Source organism: Vitis vinifera, chromosome 16 (genome assembly GCF_030704535.1).
Source record: "Vitis vinifera cultivar Pinot Noir 40024 chromosome 16, ASM3070453v1".
Classification (NCBI taxonomy): domain Eukaryota; kingdom Viridiplantae; phylum Streptophyta; class Magnoliopsida; order Vitales; family Vitaceae; genus Vitis; species Vitis vinifera.
Window position 1 is genome coordinate 3,083,422 of NC_081820.1, and position 19,694 is coordinate 3,103,115.

A 19,694-nucleotide genomic window follows, 5' to 3' on the forward strand; every position below is an offset into this window, starting at 1 on the left:
TTATATCTTATTTAGATTTCATATAATACTAATTTATTGATAAATAAAATATTCATTTATTATTATATTTACCAATTTATCATTATTGAAGTAATATTACATCTTTAAGTTTAAATATATAAATTTTTATTAGTAAAATATATATTTTTAATTTCAATAATAATTTATAATTTAATATTTTTAATTAAATTTTAAAGTAAAATAATAATAATAATAACTAAAGCCTCAATTTCCAATTGAGGATTTAGTTAAAAAATGAAGCCTCAGTTGGATGAGACTTCAACTAAATTTTGAAAAAATAAATAAATTATGACATGGCTCTTATGTGGCACTAAAAGGACTAATTTGAACATAAGTTTTGTAAGGGGGCTAAAACTGATATTTCATTACATGAAAGGGTTATTTTGCCCCAAAACTCAAAAAAGCTCACGTGTTTAGCCACGTCTATCCTGATGACATGGATATCTTATTTTTAGAATGGCGGTGTTGTCCCAAGTGGTTTCTATCTTTCTTTTCATTTTTCTAATAACCTTTCACGTTCACAGATGAAAAGTTTTTGTTTAATTAAATAATTTAAATAGTTTAACTTTTATTAAATTTTAGCAATACTTCTAGAAGTTTCTTCTTAAAAGTTTTATAGAAAATACAAGGAAAAAAAAAACCCACCTTAAATTTTTTTTTTTGTCAAAATTATTATTTTAAAATAATAATAATAATATAAAAAAATATCCATTTAAAAAAGTAAATTAATACATAAATATCAAATAGAGCTTCTAATTAAAAATTAAGGATGTGTTTGGTAATTGTTTTCGAAAACAATTTTGAAAATAGATTTTTAGAACAGTTTTTGAAAGCTATTCTCTTATTTTCGTAGAACAACCCTGAAGTATCTAGAGATCTTGTACACTCAAGATCTTCTGTTTGATGACTCTATCTCAATCTTAGCACCTTAAAGGACAGGTCAAGAAAGCAAAATCACAAAAGTAGAAGAAGAAAATCAATAAAGAAACACCTTTTATATAGGTTGCAAAGTCATGACCACTCCAAGAATCAAGGCAAACACCCTTATCATGGCTTGCCTACTAATCTCTTGGAAAAAGAATCCATTTGTCACATTGACTTTTGATTTTCCCGCATGTTAAATCCTAAAAGCAAGGAAATAGGAGGTGAGAAGTTGTAGGAAAAAAAAAAATGAAATGTGGAAACAAAAGGCATTAGTGGCTAGTTATCAGGAGAGGTAATCGGGGGTGCCCATTGAGTGGTGAATTGGTCTATATCCTTGGACCATCCATCCTTAACAAGAAAGATCTCTAACTCTTAGGAGCATTTAATGTGATATGATAGATATTAAATATGATTGGATGATACTCTCATGGTTACAAAATGTGTAAGGCCACACCCTAAACCGAGAAATCTCTAATCATTATCTAATATTGAGGTATGGACATTTAAGCACCGATCAACCACCGACATGGTAATCGCTCTTAACTAACTTAAACCCTCCCTTTAAATACCTCTAAAGGCATCAACAATAAAGGTAGAAAAGAATCATTCCATCTCTCCCTTTGATTTCTACTTATCATAACCTTGTTTTTCTTCGTTGCACCATATGATCGTTTGAGGTGTAGTGGTCATTTTGCACCTACTCGCCCTTACCCCCACCTTGACTACCTTATGTCCATCCATTATAGTAGGAAGTCGACCTATTAATTCCTTTAACAAAAGTCTTCTTCACTAAGGCAATAAAGAGGACACAACAATATCTAATATCATTTAACCAATATTTTCACCTTAGATATATGTATCATTTAATTTTCATCATGGAGTCCAACAAGACTATGTATGCTCAAAATATTAGCATGTTTGATTGACTTGTTAGCACGAGTTAGGATAAAAGAAGAGATAACATATTATATCTTATGTTAACAATGAGATATGATAAGTTATATTCAACTTCATTTTTTTGTATCCTCTTTAAATGAGATATAGTAATCCTAAGTTGAAATATGAAATATACATATTCCATGGATCATAAGTTTATTTCTTTCATCCATTTTTTTTTTTCATTTTTTAAAAGTAAAATATTTTGCAAAAAAAAAAAAAGGCTAAAAAAATTAAAATTTTAGTTTGGACAAAAAGAATTTAAAAAATACATGTAGAATACTACCGAAATAATACTAATATATAGTATTATTTAATAATCTATACAAATGCTTTTATATATTTAACAAAATGATGTGATATCTTTTACTTATAAGTTTTAACTATTTTAATCATAAATATTATTAACAAAGAAATAAAATTTACTTAATAAATTATAAACTCTAGAAAGATTTCCAAATGATACTAAACATGTCAGAAATTTCATATATATTTTTCAAAGTAGCAAAGATTGTTGTGAAAAACATTTTTTATTTTGAAAAACAATTAAAACATTGAAATGCAATGTCTTTCGTTTTGTTGTTTAAATATCCCATGGCATCATCTGCAATATAATATCAAGAATATCATATTACTTGTAAATAATCTTCTAAGATATCCTTAGATATGTATATCCTATCATGCATAGTACTCCTATGATCCGTAAATCCTATCATATCAAATGAGACAATTTCATATATCAAAGAAAACACCCAAAGATTGCAACACATTTACGAAAAGATAAATTAATAAAATATTTAAATTATATAGGGGTAAATAAAACCATATATAAAAACAAAAAATAAATAAATATAATAAACATAAATTGTAAGTCATCTATAACAAAACTTTGGTTTGTTGTTGAGCCATGTTCAAATCTTTTTGGCCTTATGTTTACAACATGAGTCTCTTGCTTTGTTCCAAATTTCCAATGAAGCATGTAGGCTTGGCCTGAGGTAACAGTTTTTTTCTTCACATAGGGTTTCTTTTCTTTCTTTCTTTCATTCTTTCTTTGTTGAGAAGCTCCTCATTGTCAAGTCCTGATCAATCCCTCATTTTGCCAAGACTCCAAGACTTGTTAAGAAAGAAAACAGAGCTCAGAAGAAATTAACTCAAAATCTCACATCACATTGTTGATAATATCAAGTGTTTTTTTTTTTTTTTTCATTGAAATGATGAATTTCAAATGTTTACAACACCCATCAATGTGTGGGGGAGAAGTTCATGATTAACAAAGAAAAATAATGAGACTTTGATGGAAGGTAATGACTGAAACCAATCTGCTTCTTCAGCTGTAACAAGGGAACATATCCAAAGAAGATGAATAAGAACCAACCTAAGCTTCCCAACCCCTTAGCGTCGTGGCACAAGCAACTCGCTTCACTGCCAATGTGAAGGCTCCCATTCGAAGACTGCAGTTGTGCGATTGACACATTTCCTTAATGTTATGAAAGCTTTGGTCATATACTTCTGAAGCTCATTATTCACCTTCTCTTCTTCCCACATAAAACCTTGAATATTCTGCCAATGTGACATCTTAGGATTAATGGTTTTACGTTGGCAGAATATTCAAGGTTTTATGTGGGAAGAAGAGAAGGTGAATAATGGGCTTGAGAAGTACATGACCAAAGCTTTTCATAACATTAAGGCAATGTGTCAATCGCACAACTGCAGTCTTCGAATGGGAGCCTTCACATTGGCAGTGAACCCACTCAAAATAGTTCACGGTCACACCTCCAGCATTAGCATAGATGTCGGGGAGGATTACAACTCCCTTCTTGGATAGAATCTGCAGAGATAATATATTGTCAATGCAAACTTCCTTCCTCTATGGCAATTAAGTATGCACCATGCACAAACACTATGTTACCTCATTAGCTTCCGGATGATGATTTGCTGCTTCTATTATGAACTTTGCCTTAACATCCGCAGCATTTTCTCTTCAGAGGGGAAAAAACATGAATGAGGTTAGATGAAATCATCTGGATGAGTTAGGTTAAAGGAAGTAAAATCATGCCTTTTTCCACTTTTTACCATCAAAAGATTTGTGTGGTTTCTAACCTGAAAAACGATTGGATATTCACTTAATAACTAAATACAGCACAAGCACATTTCATGAAACTTCTGCCAACAATTAAAGGGTAACAGAACACATGTAACATCTTTACCTAAAAATTGGCAATTCATCGTATGGCAATTTGATACAATTGCAGCATTCTGATTCGATCTTTCAGATTCAACATAGTATCTCAAACAGAGTTGCATCATGTTTCTTCATGGTATTGAGATGTGTCTACTTCATTTTATGTGTATGTTCATTGTTTTTATGATCTTAATGTATGGAAAAGACAAGTTTCTCAATTCAAAAAAGGCCCATGTCAAAAGAAACCCAAAACAAAAAAGGCACCGTAAAGAAGAAACTGAAAGGCAAGGAGCAAGTTTCTGATGAAAACAAGGACTCAACTTGCTAAGAACTCCACCTAGAGCACATGGGATGAGAACATCACATTCATGTGTGAGCAGTTCATTCGGATCCATGTGATCTCCGCCACTGAAATTCGTTAGACAACCAGTCTCTTCTTTGTGCCTAAGCAAATCCACTATATCAAGCCCATTTTGGTTCTTAACAGCTCCAGTGACATCACTCACCGCTATGATTTTACCACCTCTCTCATGGATGAGTCTTGCTACCCAAGATCCAACATTGCCAAAATCCTGAAAAGTTTTTTTATTTTCCATTTAAATAACCGAACTTTCTAACTACGCCAAGAACAGAAATAGAAAGGATTTAATCCAATATTTTACCTGAATAACAAATGTCAAACCCTTAATTGACTTCCCATGTTGTGCAAGTAAAGCTTCAGTTGCGAAAACAACACCTTGACCAGTTGCAGCCTCCCTACCGAGGGATCCACCAAGATCCTAAAAGCCCAAATGTAAATGAGGCCACAGAACAAGAAACAACAGTTACAAATTCGTTTCTCGACTTCAAAGGTTTACATAAATCTAAATCATAGATGCTCAGTTTTTTGTCGCAAATACTTACTATTGCCTTTCCAGTCACTATTTATAAATATTTCCGTTCCATGAATGAGAGAATATTTCAAGAGTGTTACAGACAAAAGATAACCTGAGCATTAGTTCCCATGTCTGGTGCAGGTATATCGGTATGAGTTCCAATAAGATCATGAATCTTTTGAGTAAAGACACGAGTAAGACGTTCCAACTCGCTCATACTCAAGTCCCTTGGGGTGCACCCAATGCCACCCTTTGCACCACCATAGGGAATGTCAACTACAGCGGTCTTCCACGTCATCAATTGAGCCAGCGCATTTACCTCATCAGGATCCACCTTTGAAAACAAATGAAGAAACGTATCAGTAAAACTAAATGCAACCAGGTTTTTATTTGCAAGAAATCAAAGCAAACAAGTTTGAAGATGAAATAATTCCTTCTAACTCAGCACCAACAAAATTACGGGCGAACAACTTCTTGAAAGGAAAACAAAACAACTCATTGAATTTGATTATGCAAATTGAGAACACACAAATTAACATAACATCCAAAATAGAATTCATCATGCCACTCATCATTTAAAATTCTATATCAATATCCATATCATCCCAAAAAGATTTTCGACTGTATAATAATTATCAGTTTTATCGCATATTTCGGTTGGACCATGTTTGCCAAAATCATTGAAAACAATTTCCAAGATTCAAAAAAAAAAAAAAAAAATGCACAACCAACATTTTGATATAGAAATCTTGAACCTGAGATTTCGAGATAATGATCTTTGTACAAGATACAATAAGGGCATGTTTGGATCCATCATGAAATGAAATCATTCCACTATTCTTGCATTTGAACAACTCCCTTTCCATGGGACACCCAAAAACCACTTAGACAAAACCCAAATCAACCGGAAATTCCAAGAACCTAAAAGCAAACCCCCTAAACTCCGTTTGCTTGCCGAGAAAATAGGGGGAAAAGACAAGAAAAAACAAACTACAATCCTACAATCCCGAATCTCATGTTCTGTGCTCCAAGAAATTACAAAGTCAAGTAAGCCCCACAACATACCTAGACTCTACTACCCTAACAAAAACAAAAAATTTCAAATCTCTCCTTTTCATTCTCAACTTTTCTCAGCAATCAAACAGGACAAAATCCGAAAACAAACAAAAGAATCAGTGAATCACAAACCTAAGGGTGATATCTGATCCCTCCCTTCATGGGCCCACGAGCATTATCATGCTGCACACGGAACCCCACATACGTTGCCAAACTTCCATCATCCTTCGGGATCGCGCACTCCACCTAACAACACCACCACCAAAAGATCAAAATTCTGGAAAAAATTCTCAGGAAACAAACACAACCCATGAACTCAAAAACAAGATTCTGGCTAAAGAAAATAAATAAATAAATAAATAATTCCCGGGAATCAAACAGAACCCATGAACAAAAACCCCAGAATTCCAACCTTGATCTCTCTGAAAGATATCAGAAGACTCTTCTCCAGCTTGGAGTCCAACCCAAGAATGCGGGAAGCATGGCGAAAATTGCGGTTAGTGGCTGCTAGAGCATTCATTGCCACAAAAACAAAACCCAGAATAGAAAACGATTGCTAGAAAAAGAAACAGACCCAGAAAAAAAAAAAAAAGAAATGCAAGAAAATGAAAGAAAAAATTGGAGAATTGAAGAGTAGAAAGAGATTACAATAGAAATGTGAATGAACTGACTGATTGATAGAAGTAGAGAGCAAGAGGGAGGGACCGGAGGAGGGCAGTTAAGGCGCTCAAGATGGCATGTCGGGCAGTTAAGGCGCTCCAGATGGCATGTTCAGGTTGTTACAATCCCCTCTCGATTATGCAGAGCTGACTACACGTGCCCTTCCCGCTACCCAAAATTACTAAAACACCCTTTTCCTTCCCAAACCTATTTTCTAATTTCTCTTTTCTATTTTAAAAATTAGAAGCTAAAATGGAAAATAATCCTCACTTTAAAAAATACCTTCAATTTTTTTAATTATAAATATAATATTAATTAATTATAAAAAAATTAATTTTTCATTTAAAAAAGTGTCTTAATATAAAAAAATAGAGGATATTTTAAGCCTCTATAAAATATATCTTAATTTAATTTTAAATGGACAACAAACCCTTTTTATTTTATTTTATAAAATAATGCTCTATGAAATAAATGTGAATTTATTAGGGGGTATTTCATGCCCAGAAAAAAGTTATTTTAAAATTGAATTTTTTTCATTTAAAAATTATTTTATTCAATTTAATCAATTTTTTACTTTAACAAAGATGGAAAAAGAGAGAGATTATTTTAGGAAATAAAAAATTGGGACCATTTTGGTAATTGTGTTTTAAAACGGTTTTGAAAAATAGTTTTTAAGAACAGTTTTTAAAAATCCTTTTTTGATGTTTTGTAGAACAAAAGTCTGTTTTGAGAGCTTAAAATGTTTATAATTTTTTTTAACCAAACTTTTATTAGAACCAAACTTTTGTCCCAATAGAAAAGAGACAAAAAAACATACTAGAATAAATACCAGATATTAGAATCACGGATTTGTCATTTTTCCTCAAAAAATTTCATTTTCCTCATAAACTTCAACAAACGTTTGCATCTTAAAGGGCTTTAATCTTTGGATGATAACAAACCATTTATGCTAAAATAGTCGTGAAGGACGTAAACAAAAGAGAAAACCAAAAGCAATGGGGAAAAAAAAATTCTGAAAACTGAGATTCCGAGATGGGAAAAAAATAGGAAAGTGTAAAAAACTTTATATAAAACAAGCCAAAAAAAAGATTGGGACCAACCTCAACCTTAATGTTTTGTAACTCCAACAATGTCTCTCTCACAGTGGTCCACTGGTGGGGCTAGGGTTTTGAAGAAAAAAATTACATAGAGAATAAAACACGACATGGGAAGTTGGGAAAGTAAACAAAAATAGTATAAAAAATTAGGTTTTATGTTTATGTTGATTGATGGGGGCTATTTTGAACATTAGTTTTGGAAGAAACCCACTTTTAATAGTAAGTTTACGAAGAAGCCCATTTTGGCCCAAAACTCGCGAATGGCTATCTTAGCAAAAAAAAACTAAGTTTTGGGGCAAAATAGCCCTTTCATGTAAAGAAATATCAACTTTAGTCCCCTTATAAAATTTATGTTCAAATTAGCCATTTTATTGCCACATAGAAGCCATGTAATAATTTTTTTTTTTCCAAATTTAAATTGAAGCCTCAGTTGCCAATTGAGGCTTCAGTTATTTTATTTTTTTTGCTTTAAAATTTAATTAAAAATATTAAATTTTAAATTATTATTGAAATTTTAAAAAAATATACTTTAATAATAAAAATTTACATATTTAAACTTAAAGATCTAATATTACTTCAATAAAGATAATTTGATAAATATAAGAAATAAATATTTTATTTATCAATTAATTAATAATCTTAAAATAATAAATTTATATGACATATAAATAAAATATAAAATTATATAATTTATTAATTTAAGTTATATCACATGTAATATTAGGGAGGGACCTTTTTTTTCCATTATATAAATGTTTAATGAGTTTTTTTTTTGTGACTTTGATGAAACTACTAAAAATTACATTTTATAGTAGTCTTTTTCTAATTAATTTTATTAACTAATTTCAAAATGTATCTTTAAGACATATATATTGTGTGCATAAATAATAGTTTTTTTTTTACGTTAAATTATAATATATGCTTTAAAATAATTAAAAAAATCTATATATGGAAACTTAAGAATATACTAATATTTCAATAAAAATAAATTTATAAAAATACAAATAAATTAATATATTAAAAATACAACAAATTAAATATCTTAAATTAATAAATTATATAATTTTATATCTTATTTAGATTTCATATAACTTTATTAATTTATTGATAAATAAAATATTCATTTATTATTATATTTATTAATTTATCTTTATTGAAGTAATATTACATCTTTAAGTTTAAATATATAAATTTTTATTATTAAAATATATTTTTTTAATTTCAATAATAATTTATAATTTAATATTTTTAATTAAATTTTAAAGTAAAAATAATAATAATAATAATAATTATAACTGAAGCCTCAATTGCCAATTGAGAATTTAGTTAAAAAATGAAGGCTCAAGGCTGAGACTTCAACTTAAATTTTGAAAAAAAAAAAATTATGACATGACTCTTATGTGGCAATAAAAGGGCTAATTTGAACATAAGTTTTGTAAGGGGGCTAAAACTGATATTTCTTTACACGAAAGGGCTATTTTGCCCCAAAACTCAAAAAAGCTCACGTGTTTTGCCATGTCTATCCTGATGACGTGGATATCTTATTTTTAAAATGGCAGTGTTGTCCCAAGTGGTTTCCTTTCTTTCTTTTTCTTTTTCTTTTTCTAATAACCTTCCACGTTCACAGATGAAAAGTTATTGTTTAATTAAATAATTTAAATAGTTTAACTTTTATTAAATTTTAGCAATACTTCTAGAAGTTTCTTCTTAAAAGTTTTATAGAAAATACAAGAGAAAAAAAATAAAAACCCACCTTAAATTTTTTTTTTTGTCAAAATTATTATTTTAAAGTAATAATAATAATATAAAAAATATCCATTTAAAAAAGTAAATTAATACATAAATATCAAATAGAGCTTCTAATTAAAAATTAAGGATGTGTTTGGTAATTGTTTTCGAAAACAATTTTGAAAAATAGATTTTTAGAACAGTTTTTGAAAGCTATTCTCTGATTTTTGTAGAACAACCCTGAAGTATCTAGAGATCTTGTACACTCAAGATCTTCTGTTTGATGACTTTATCTCAATCTTAGCACTTTAAAGGATGGGTCTTTGGAAGAGAGGATAGTATGATTCTCTTCTCTTTAGAGGTGGTTGAAACCCTAACCCTTAAGAGGTATTTACAGGATTCTCTAATTAGGTTTAAGTGACTTAAACTCACTAAAGGCTTGGGTCACTTAATTTAACCCAAAATGGGTCCTAATGATTAATTAACCTCACAAAGCCATCTAATTAATTAATTAATTATCTCAATCCAGAGACTTGTTCACTAACCCATTTGCAACCTCTCATAATTATACCAAAGTGTTTTTATGTACAAAAGTGAATCTAGAGCTAATCCAATCCTCATAAATAGTGTCATCAAGGTATATGAGTTCGATGAGGAACCACTAGAGCCCATAGGAATACTAGCTTCCTCAAAATCCAATTTTGAAGTTGATTCAATACCCCATTACAGAGAATCAATTACACTCCAATACCCAATATAAATAACAACGAGACAAAAACTCAGGTCTGTGACTTACTATTTACTACATGCAAACTGTCTATGAACTAGTGTTCATAATAAAACAAGGTAGTGTTATCACCTATCAAGATTACCTCTCCAATAATTGAGCCACATATCTCACTTATTATGCGATTAAATGACATATTGTAGTTTATAAAAAGCTTATGTCAAATTCCACTTAAGGAATTATTGTGCGCCATAGATGTCCTAATCGCATGTCATTTGGATCACCCAAAGGAACACACTATTACAATCCCATGAAATATCATGGTGCCTCTAATGAGCACACCTATTACTTTCGGCTTCCATCAATAATGACCCAATCCATGGGAAATATATAATCAACTCATGATTTCACTCGTAGGTCAAAGTCATTACTAACTTTTACACAAGCTCAATATCTTTTCAAGGTTGAGAGTCCATGCAGTATAGTAGCTTGGTAAATCATGATTATCAATAGTTTGCGTTATGATTTATCATAAGTCTTGTCTAATGTGCATCACATACACTAGTGTTCTCACCATGAAAAACTCATCCCGATGGCCAAGATAAACTATCTCTCTAATTAGGAGGTGGTGTGCTACTACAATCCATGAACTAATTGTGGACAACTTATTTACTTACAAGAAACTCATGATTTGTATCCTTTATGTAACTTCTAGTGCACCTAAGTCATGTACAATATAAGAAATATAGATTGAATGTTCTAATCAATGTCAACATATCCAAGGGATAACAATGGGATAGTAAAATCTAATTTTGTTGTTGTTGGGAACTCTAAATTACTCCATTCCCATGCCTTGGATCGTATAAGGTGCATGCAAATCTATCATAGGCTCTCTAAATCTATCACAACGGATAAGCTTGTATTCAATAACAATATGGATATCATAGAAAACATACATATGGAGAATAAAACCACATACCTTTGATCCAGATATTCCTAGATCAATTTCAATCGATGTAGATAACTCTAAAGTCATAAAGGGTCTCATAAACACCATGATCTTCCTCCCGATGACTCTTCCTTGTATCTAGGCACTAAGATAGTAGACATCTCAATGATGGTTATGGTTCTCTCTCCAGACTGAAGGGGAGAATGGTAAGACTTAGAAACCCTAACCGTTAAAGGAGTATTTATAGACTTTTTATTGGGTTTAAGTGACTTAAACCCACCATGGGTTTGTGACACTTAATTTAGCCTAAAAAGGTTGCTAATTGATTAATTAACCATATAAAGCTTAATTAATCAATTAGTTTAGTTCAAAGATATCACTAACTTATCTCTTATGCAACCTTACATAATTACCAAAACGCCCTTATGCACAAAAATGAACTAAAAACCCATCCAACCATCATAAGTCGTACTAATAAGGAATATGAGCTTAGAACGGGGACCATTGGGACCTATAGGAGTATTGACTCCCTCATAATCAAATTTTGAAATTCACTCAACATCCCATTATAGAGAGTTAATTGTACTCTAATATCCTAAATATATTACAACAAGACCTCAAGTGTTTTGGTTCGTGACCTACTATCCACTGCATACAGACTCCCCATAAACTAGTATCTATAATCTAATAAGGTAGTGATATCACTTATCAAGATTACCTCTTAAATCCTTGAGTTATAGATCCTAATTATTATGTGATTAGTTGACATACTCTAACTCCAAGATGCATATGTCAAATTGCGTTAAAGGAATTATTGTGGCCATAAATTTCATGATCGCATGTTCTTTGGATCATCTAAGGGAACACACTATCTCAATCCTATGAGATATCATTGTGTCTCTGTTGAGAATACTTATTGTCACCAACCTCCATCAACAGTAACTCAATCCATAGGGATATTTGATCACTTTAAGGTCTTACCCATAAGTCAAAGCCTCTTATTGATTTTGACACAAACTCAATATCCTCTTCAAGTTGAGAGTCTATGTAGTATAATAGCTTGGTGAATCATGACAATTGATAGTCTTGCGTCATGATTCACCATAGGTCATTTCCAATGTGCATCACATACATTAGTGCATTCACCAGGAGAAACCTATGACTTGCTGGATTGCCCAAATCCATAGACCAACTATGGACAACTTATCTACTTACAAGGAACCCATAACTTGTATCTTCTGTGCAACTCTTATTGCACCCAGGTCATGTACAATGTAAGAGACATTGGTTGAATGCTCAAATTAATAGCAATACACCACATGGATAGCAAGGGGATAGTTAAGTCTAACTTTGTTATATCATGTCTTGCTTTTAAGGGCTAAATCCTAACAATTACATCATGTCTTGATTTTAGGAACTCAATTCCAACAATATACTATCTCAACCCCATGATATTATGATACCTTTATTAAGAATATCTATTACTATATGCTTAAACTACCAATCACTAAATCCATAGGAAATACATGATTATATTAGTATCTCACTCGTAAGGTCAAAGTCGCTAATGAAAAAACTAATGCAACATTCTCTTAAAGTTAAGAACTCATGTAACATAGTAGTTTGGAGAAGTTATGTCAACCTGATAGTCATTCAATCATGACACTTCGTAGAACTTGTACAATGTAACCATACACACTAGTACATATACCATGAGAAAACCCATCTCGATGACCAAGACTAGTGATCCTACCATTTTGGAGGTAATGAATTATGGCTTCTAAGTTGTTAAAGTTTATGAATATCATCTTGTAAAGAACCCATGACTTGGATCTTCCATACAACTCCTAGTGTATTCAAGTCATATAAAATATAAATGATATTGAACTAAATGCTCGAACAAGTAAATAATCAAATAGATAATGCAAATAAGATAGAAAAATTAATGCCATATAAAATAATGAATCAAGTTTGCTAAATCATATCTCTACTTTGAAGAGCTCTATCCTAATAGATACACTATTCACACCTAGGTATGAACTTCTAACAATTGAATTTCATGGTATCAACACGTTAGAGTTGAGAAGGGTTTCATGTGGAAGGACATATGGAGTGTGAATGCTCTTGTTTTATCTTAGTTGATGTAGTGAAAGATTACCTTTTGATATATGCTTGCTTGGATTTTTGGTCCATCTCTATCAATGTGTGCTTTTCTGGATTAGGATGATCACTTCTATTCTTTTTTATGTAAGTGTCCTAATAAGGTTACTGATTTTTAGCAAGGAAATCCTTTCCATTGCCTTAGGTTTTGCTTTCCTTATTCCATTTGCTTTTGGTGATGCTAAGAAAACTAATTACTCATTCTCTAATTAATCCAACTAGAATAAGATAACCGGATTTGTGTTTCACATAGAAGATGCTATGTTACCATCTACAGAAGGATAAGGATCCTCTGAAAAAGTCATATAGGAGATATGTATCACTTGATAACCCTTGGACTTTGTAAAAGGCAATAAAAGGGGGGTTAGACAACAACATAGGATAAAAGATTAAAAAAACAAAAAACAAAACAAAAGAGGATAGATGGGAGGGGAACATTGTCTTACCTTAATAACCCTCCTCCAAAGGCATAAGGGGAAGGTTGTCCTTACTTAACGACCTTCTTAACCTCTTGTAGCTAGGAGACATCCTTATTCTCTCATATTTTTTTAAGAGCCAAGGATCTCCAAGACATCACACCCACCATTTCCATTGAGGAAAATGTATTAGGTTTTAAGTCTCTTGACCTAGTAGAAGATAAGAAACTTCTCTAAATCCACATGGTAGCTTGGAGTCATGTTCATGACCACGACTGTCATGAGAAGACTCACAATATCAGGATTGAATTGATACAACAACACTCTCACAAAACTAAAGAAAAAATACCTCACTAACGTTTGAAGCAGTAGCCATAATCCAAACTTCAAATGCTCTATTGGAATGTATCTCTTGACAACATATGGAGGCTAGATTAATTCCTCTGGAAACAACCATAAAAACTTCACGGAGAAAAGGATTTCTAATTGTTGGTTTAACATAATAACATCTCTAAAGGGAGTCATAGGTGCTATCTTGAAGACAAAAAAAAGTTAGATAAAATGGAGAAAAGTTGCAAGGATAAAGGAATAAGGGTAGAAGAAGGCAAGAAAGCAAAATCACAAAAGTAGAAGAAGAAAATCAATAGAGAAACACCTTTTATATAGGTTGCCAAGTCATAACCACTCCAAGAATCAAGGCAAACACCCTTATCATGGCTTGCCTACTAATCTCTTGGAAAAAGAATCCATTTGTCACATTGACTTTTGATTTTCCTGCATGTTAAATCCTAAAAGCAAGGAAATAGGAGGTGAGAAGTTGTAGGAAAAAAAAAATGAAATGTGGAAACAAAAGGCATAAGTGGCTAGTTATCAGCAGAGGTAATCGGGGGTGCCTATTGAGTGGTGAATTGGTCTATATCCTTGTACCATCCATCCTTAACAAGAAAGATCTCTAACTCTTAGGAGCATTTAATGTGATGTGATAGATATTAAATATGATTGGATGATACTCTCATGGTTACAAAATGTTTAAGGCCACACCCTAAACCGAGAAATCTCTAATCATTATCTAATATTGAGGTATGGACATTTAAGCACCGATCAACCATCGACATGGTAACCACTCTTAACTAACTTAAACCCTTCCTTTAAATACCTCTAAAGGCATCAACAATAAAGGTAGAAAAGAACCATTCCATTTCTCCCTTTGATTTCTACTTATCATAACCTTGTTTTTTTCGGTGCACCATATGATCGTTCGAGGTGTAGTGGTCATTTTGCACCTACCCGCCCTTACCCCCACCTTGACTACCTTTTGTCCATCCATTATAGTAGCAAGTCGACCTAGTAATTCCTTTAACAAATGTCTTCTTCATTAAGGCAATAAAGAGGATACAACAATATCTAATATCATTTAACCAATATTTTTACCTTAGATATATGTATCATTTAATTTTCATTATGGAGTCCAACAAGACTATGTATGCTAAAAAGATTAGCATGTTTGATTGACTTGTTAGCACGAGTTAGGATAAAAGAAGAGATAACATATTATATCTTATGTTCGGTTAACAATGAGATATGATAAGTTATATTCAACTTCATTTTTTTGTATCCTCTTTAAATGAGATATAGTAATTCCTAAGTTGAAATATGAAATATACATATTCCATGGATCATAAGTTTTTTTTCTTTCATCCATTTTTTTTTCATTTTTTAAAAGTAAAATATTTTGTAAAATAAAAAAAAAATGACTAAAAAAATTAAAATTTTAGTTTGGACAAAAAGAATTTAAAAAATACATGTAGAATATTTTACTTATAAGTTTTAAATATTTTAATCATAAATATTATTAACAAAGAAATAAAATTTACTTAATAAATTATAAACTTTAGAAAGATTTCCAAATGATACCAAACATGTTAGAAATTTCATATATTTTTTTCAAAGTAGCAAAGATTGTTATGAAAAACATTTTTTATTTTGAAAAACAATTAAAACATTGAAATTTCATTCTGTTGTTTAATCCTTTTTTAAACCAAATAAGAGATCAATCTAATATATCTCATCTAATATAATATCGTTTTTTTCTTCACATAGGGTTTCTTTTCTTTCTTTGTTGAGAAGCTCCTCATTGTGAAGTCCTGATCAATCCCTCATTTTGCCAAGACTCCAAGACTTGTTAAGAAAGAAAACAGAGCTCAAAAGAAATTAACTCAAAATCTCACATCACATTGTTGATAATATCAAGTGTTTTTTTTTTTTCATTGAAATGATGAATTTCAAATGTTTACAACACCCATCAATGTGTGGGGGAGAAGTTCATGATTGACAAAGAAAAATAATGAGACTTTGATGGAAGGTAATGACCGAAACCAATCTGCTTCTTCAGCTGTAACAAGGGAACATATCCAAAGAAGATGAATAAGAACCAACCTAAGCTTCCCAACCCCTTAGCGTTGTGGCACACGCAACTCGATTCACTGCCAATGTGAAGGCTCCCATTCGAAGACTGCAGTTGTGCGATTGACACATTGCCTTAATGTTATGAAAAGCTTTGGTCATGTACTTCTGAAGCTCATTATTCACCTTCTCTTCTTCCCACATAAAACCTTGAATATTCTGCCAACATAAAACCATTAATCCTAAGATGTTACTACTACTTTTCCTATCAATTATCTATGTTTCAAACGATATAATTCATTGTAAAATCCATCATATATAAGAAATATAGAGGGAATTACCTGAACCCACTCAAAATAGCTCACAGTCACACCTCCAGCATTAGCATAGATGTCGGGAAGGATTACAACTCCCTTCTTGGATAGAATCTGCAGAGACAATATATCATCAATGCCAACTTCTTTCCTCTATGGCATTTAAGTATGCACCATAAACACTATGTTACCTCATCAGCTTCTGGATCAGTAGGATGATTTGCTGCTTCTATTATGAACTTTGCCTTAACATCCGCAGCATTTTCTCTTCAGAGGGGAAAAAACATGAATGAGGTTAGATGAAATCATCTGGATGAGTTAGGTTAAAGGAAGTAAAATCATGCCCTTTTCCACTTTTTACCATCAAAAGATTTGTGGTTTCTAACCTGAAAAACGATTGGATATTCACTTAATAACTAAATACAGCACAAGCACATTTCATGAAACTTCTGCCCACAATAAAAGGGTAACAGAACACATGTAACATCTTTACCTAAACATTGGCAATTCATCGTATGGCAATTTGATACAATTGCAGCATTCTGATTCGATCTTTCAGATTCAACATAGTATCTCAAACAGAGTTGCATCATGTTTCTTCATGGTATTGAGATGTGTCTACTTCATTTTATGTGTATGTTCATTGTTTTTATGATCTTAATGTATGGAAAAGACAAGTTTCTCAATTCAAAAAAGGCATATGTCAAAAGAAACCCAAAACAAAAAAGGCACCAAGTAAAGAATGAAACTGAAAGGCAAGGACCAAGTTTCTGAGGAAAACAAGGACTCAACTTGTTAAGAACTCCACCTAGAGCACATGGGATGAGAACATCACATTCATGTGTGAGCAGTTCATTCGGATCCATGTGATCTCCGCCACTGAAATTCGTTAGACAACCAGTCTCTTCTTTGTGCCTAAGCAAATCCACTATATCAAGCCCATTTTGGTTCTTAACAGCTCCAGTGACGTCGCTCACCGCTATGATTTTACCACCTCTCTCACCGATGAGTCTTGCTACCCAAGATCCAACATTGCCAAAACCCTGAAAAGTTTTTTTATTTTCCATTTAAATAACCCAACTTTCTAAGCATCAAGAACAGAAATAGAAAGGATTTAATCCAATATTTTACCTGAATAACAAATGTCAAACCCTTGATTGACTTCCCATGTTGCGCAAGTAAAGCTTCAGTTGCGAAAACAACACCTCGACCAGTTGCAGCCTCCCTACCGAGGGATCCACCAAGAGCCTAAAAGCCCAAATGTAAATGAGTCCAAAGAACAAGAAACAACAGTTACAAATTTTGTTTCTCGACTTCAAAGGTTTACACAAATCTAAATCATAGATGCTCGGTTTTTTGTCGCAAATACTTACTATTGGCTTTCCAGTCACTACGGCCGGTGAGTGACCATGGAATTTTGAGTACTCGTCCAAAATCCATGCCATAGTCTGCCCATATTTATAAATATTTCAGCTTCATGAATGAGAGAATATTTCAAGAGTGTTACAGACAAAAGATAACCTGAGCATTAGTTCCCATGTCCGGTGCAGGTACATCAGTATGAGTTCCAATAAGATCATGAATCTTTTGAGTAAAGACACGAGTGAGACGTTCCAACTCGCTCATACTCAAGTCCTTTGGGGTGCACCCAATGCCACCCTTTGCACCACCATAGGGAATGTCGACTACGGCGGTCTTCCATGTCATCAATTGAGCCAGGGCATTTACCTCATCAGGATCCACCTTTGAAAACAAATGAAGAAACGTTTCAGTAAAACTAAATGCACAACCAACATTTCGATATAGAAATCTTGAACCTGAGATTTCGAGATAGTGATCTTTGTACAAGATACAATAAGGGCATGTTTGGATCCATCATGAAATGAAATCATTCCACTATGACTATTGCATTTGAACAACTCCCTTTCCATAGGACACCCAAAAACCACTTAGCCAAAACCCAAATCGACCGGAAATTCCAAGAACCTAAAAGCAAACTCCCTATAATCTGTTTGCTTGCCGAGAAAATAGGGGGGAAAAGCCAAGAAAAAACAAACTACAATCCCACAATCCCGAATCTCATGTTCTGCTCCAAGAAGTTACGAAGTCAAGTAAGCCCCACAGCATACCTAGACTCTACTACCCTAACAAAAACAAAAAATTTCAAATCTCTCCTTTTCATTCCCAACTTTTCTCAGCAACCAAACAGGACAAAATCCGAAAGCAAACAAAAGAATCAGTAAATCACAAACCTCAGGGTGATATCTGATCCCTCCCTTCATGGGCCCACGAGCATTATCATGCTGCACACGGAACCCCACATACGTCGCCAGGCTTCCATCATCCTTCGGAATCGTGCACTCCACCTAACAACACCACCACCAAAAGATCAAAATTCTGGAAAAAAATTCTCAGGAAACAAACACAACCCATGAACCCAAAAACAAGATTCCGGCAAAGGAAAATAAATAAACAAATAATTCCCGGGAATCAAATAGAACCCATGAACAAAAACCCCAGAATTCCAACCTTGATCTCTCTGAAAGGTATCAGAAGACTCTTCTCCAGCTTGGAGTCCAACCCAAGAATGCGGGAAGCATGGCGAAAATTGCGGTTTGTGGCTGCTAGAGCATTCATTGCCACAAAAACAAAAACCAGAATAGAAAACGATTGCTAGGAAAAGAAGCAGACCCAGAAAAGAAAATGCAAGAAAATGAGAGAAAAAATTGGAGAATTGAGGAGTAGAAAGAGAATAAAACAGAAATGTGAATGAACTGAATGATGGGTAGGTAGAGTATTTATAGATAGAAGTAGAGAGCAAGAGGGAGGGACCGAGGGAGGAGGGCAGGTAAGGCGCCCAAGATGGCATGTTCAAGTTGTTACTTGTTACAATCCCCCCTCAATTATGCAGGGCTGGCTACACGTGTTTGATATTTCCTATGGTTTTTATTTTTTTAATATCGAAAATAGTGACTAAATTTTGATCTTTGCCCATTTAAAAATTAATTTTTTAATTTCTATATTTTTATTTAAATATTCCAATTGGACCTTTGGAGGCATGATGGGTCATCATCATTTTTCCTATATTTTTATTATTTTATATTTATAATTATACTTGCTTCATCATTCAAAATGCTATAAATACGGAACTACCAAAGAGATATACAAAAGATTATTAGTCTTACGAGTTCTCTATAGTGATAATCATGACACATTCGTTCAAATTAGATATTTTTGTGATTGTGA

The 19,694-nt window shown here is 32.5% G+C and overlaps 1 protein-coding gene and 1 pseudogene across 1 annotated transcript; both read right to left on the bottom strand.

The window, feature by feature from the left end:
- Nucleotides 1-3,027: 3,027 nt before the first annotated feature.
- LOC100252762 (glutamate dehydrogenase-like) lies at nucleotides 3,028-19,366 on the bottom strand (annotated as a pseudogene).
- Nucleotides 15,968-19,301, bottom strand: LOC100257914 (glutamate dehydrogenase). Its single transcript, NM_001281110.1, is given in 9 exon segments — nucleotides 15,968-16,353; nucleotides 16,476-16,562; nucleotides 16,640-16,715; nucleotides 17,241-17,491; nucleotides 17,580-17,696; nucleotides 17,822-17,896; nucleotides 17,970-18,191; nucleotides 18,701-18,814; nucleotides 18,978-19,301. Coding segments are annotated over 9 exon segments (1,236 nt in total). The 5' UTR covers nucleotides 19,086-19,301; the 3' UTR covers nucleotides 15,968-16,167.
- Nucleotides 19,367-19,694: the final 328 nt, after the last annotated feature.